This window comes from Mandrillus leucophaeus, unplaced genomic scaffold (genome assembly GCF_000951045.1).
Source record: "Mandrillus leucophaeus isolate KB7577 unplaced genomic scaffold, Mleu.le_1.0 Scaffold125, whole genome shotgun sequence".
Taxonomy (NCBI): domain Eukaryota; kingdom Metazoa; phylum Chordata; class Mammalia; order Primates; family Cercopithecidae; genus Mandrillus; species Mandrillus leucophaeus.
Window position 1 is genome coordinate 2,169,692 of NW_012100876.1, and position 1,544 is coordinate 2,171,235.

General features: G+C 37.4%; 1 protein-coding gene across 1 annotated transcript in view; it reads left to right on the plus strand.

The window, feature by feature from the left end:
* The first annotated feature begins 716 nt into the window (after positions 1–716).
* AMFR (autocrine motility factor receptor, E3 ubiquitin protein ligase) overlaps positions 717–1,544 on the plus strand; it is a 47,202-nt gene continuing 46,374 nt past the window's right edge. Inside the window, exon 1 of the mRNA XM_011971906.1 lies at positions 717–806. Within this exon, the coding sequence (XP_011827296.1) occupies positions 744–806 (63 nt within the window). The 5' untranslated portion in view covers positions 717–743. The remainder of the gene's footprint in view (positions 807–1,544) is intronic.

Consider the following 1,544-nt stretch of genomic DNA (forward strand, 5'->3'; position numbering starts at 1 on the left):
CCAGGTTGCCTTTCATCTCTTAGCCCCTCTCGCCAGTTTTCTTTGCCTTCTGTTTTCCCCATTCCACCCCACTGCAGTGCCACAGAAGCTTTAATTCAAAGCCAGCACCAAGCATGGAGCACATTTATCTTTTGGTTGAAAGATTTTTCCATTCCAATAAATGTTAAAATATTCTCTCTGTTATATTTTTTGGTTATTAGTTTCTCATGATGAGACTTTTTTGTGACCATCCACACTCCTACCCCTGCCTCCTATTTGTTTGGCAGGGCAGAATCTCTGGCTGCTGGATTTTACTATTCATGGTAACTTCAATTTCCAGAACAGTTTTCTTTAAGGCTATCAAAATAATGTTGGAAATGAGGTACTTGGGAAGGACCTGCAGTTTACAAGGTTCATGTAGTTTTGCACAAAGAGTACAAAGTATACATACAATTCAGTTAAGGATGAAAGATAAGGTGGCCTGCTGGAGGTGCATATTGGAAGAAGAGCTGTGACTTAGTTGGTGAGCTGGTGCCTCTCTTCCCAATCCTTACCCCTAACACCCACTGCCCAGAACAGTGTGCCTTTTCAGATATTACTTATCTTGCATTGGGAGAGAACCAGAAAGGCTCAGTCACTGGAAATGATGGCTGAATTCCTAATATGAGATTTTTAGAGCTGCTTTTATTTTTCAGCAGGAAGAAATAAACTTCCTTTCTCCGATTTGTTTACAGGTTCTAGTAAATACTGCTTGCTGTGTTTTGATGTTGGTGGCTAAGCTCATCCAGTGTATCGTGTTTGGCCCTCTTCGAGTGAGTGAGAGACAGGTAAGGCTACACTGAAAGGATGGATTCTTGTGACTAGATTTTTTTTTAAACTTTGTATTTCTTATGATTTCAGATGTGTGGAAAAGTTCCATGAATACTACAGAAAACTCCTATATACCCTTTATCCAGATTCGCCCGTTGTTAATATTTTGTTCCATTTGCTTTAATAGTCACTTTTTATTTATACATACTTTTGTTCTGATTCATTTGAGAGTAAGTTGTGGACATCATTACCCCTTTACCCCTCAATACTTCAGTTTGCATTTTCTAAGAGCAAAGGCATTTTTACAGCACAGTGATTAAAATTAGGAAATTTAACATTGAAAAAATACTTTGTCTATCCACAGTTCATATTCAGTGCAGCCAAGTTGTCCCAATATTGTTTTTTATGGCTGTTTTTCTTCATGATTTTTAGGAATGTCGTTTTTAGAGAAGCCTAGATTTGTTTGATTTTGAATGATCATAAATGTCACTCTGTAGAATGTGGGTTCTTTTCCAAAAGAATTTACCAGGACAATTTTCTCTGTGGGAAGGTGAATTAAGAATTCTAAAAGCATAAAATTAGGAGATTTGTTCTTGTTTTGGGTGAGATTGTCTGAAAGTGGAAAGTGACTCAGAACAGGCAGGGAACGCTTTCAATGAAGAATTATGCCACAAGCATACCGTATAGATTGGCAGTTCCCTGAGGATTTGAGTGGGTAGGGTGTAGAATAATTTTTTTTTTTTTTTTTTTTTTTT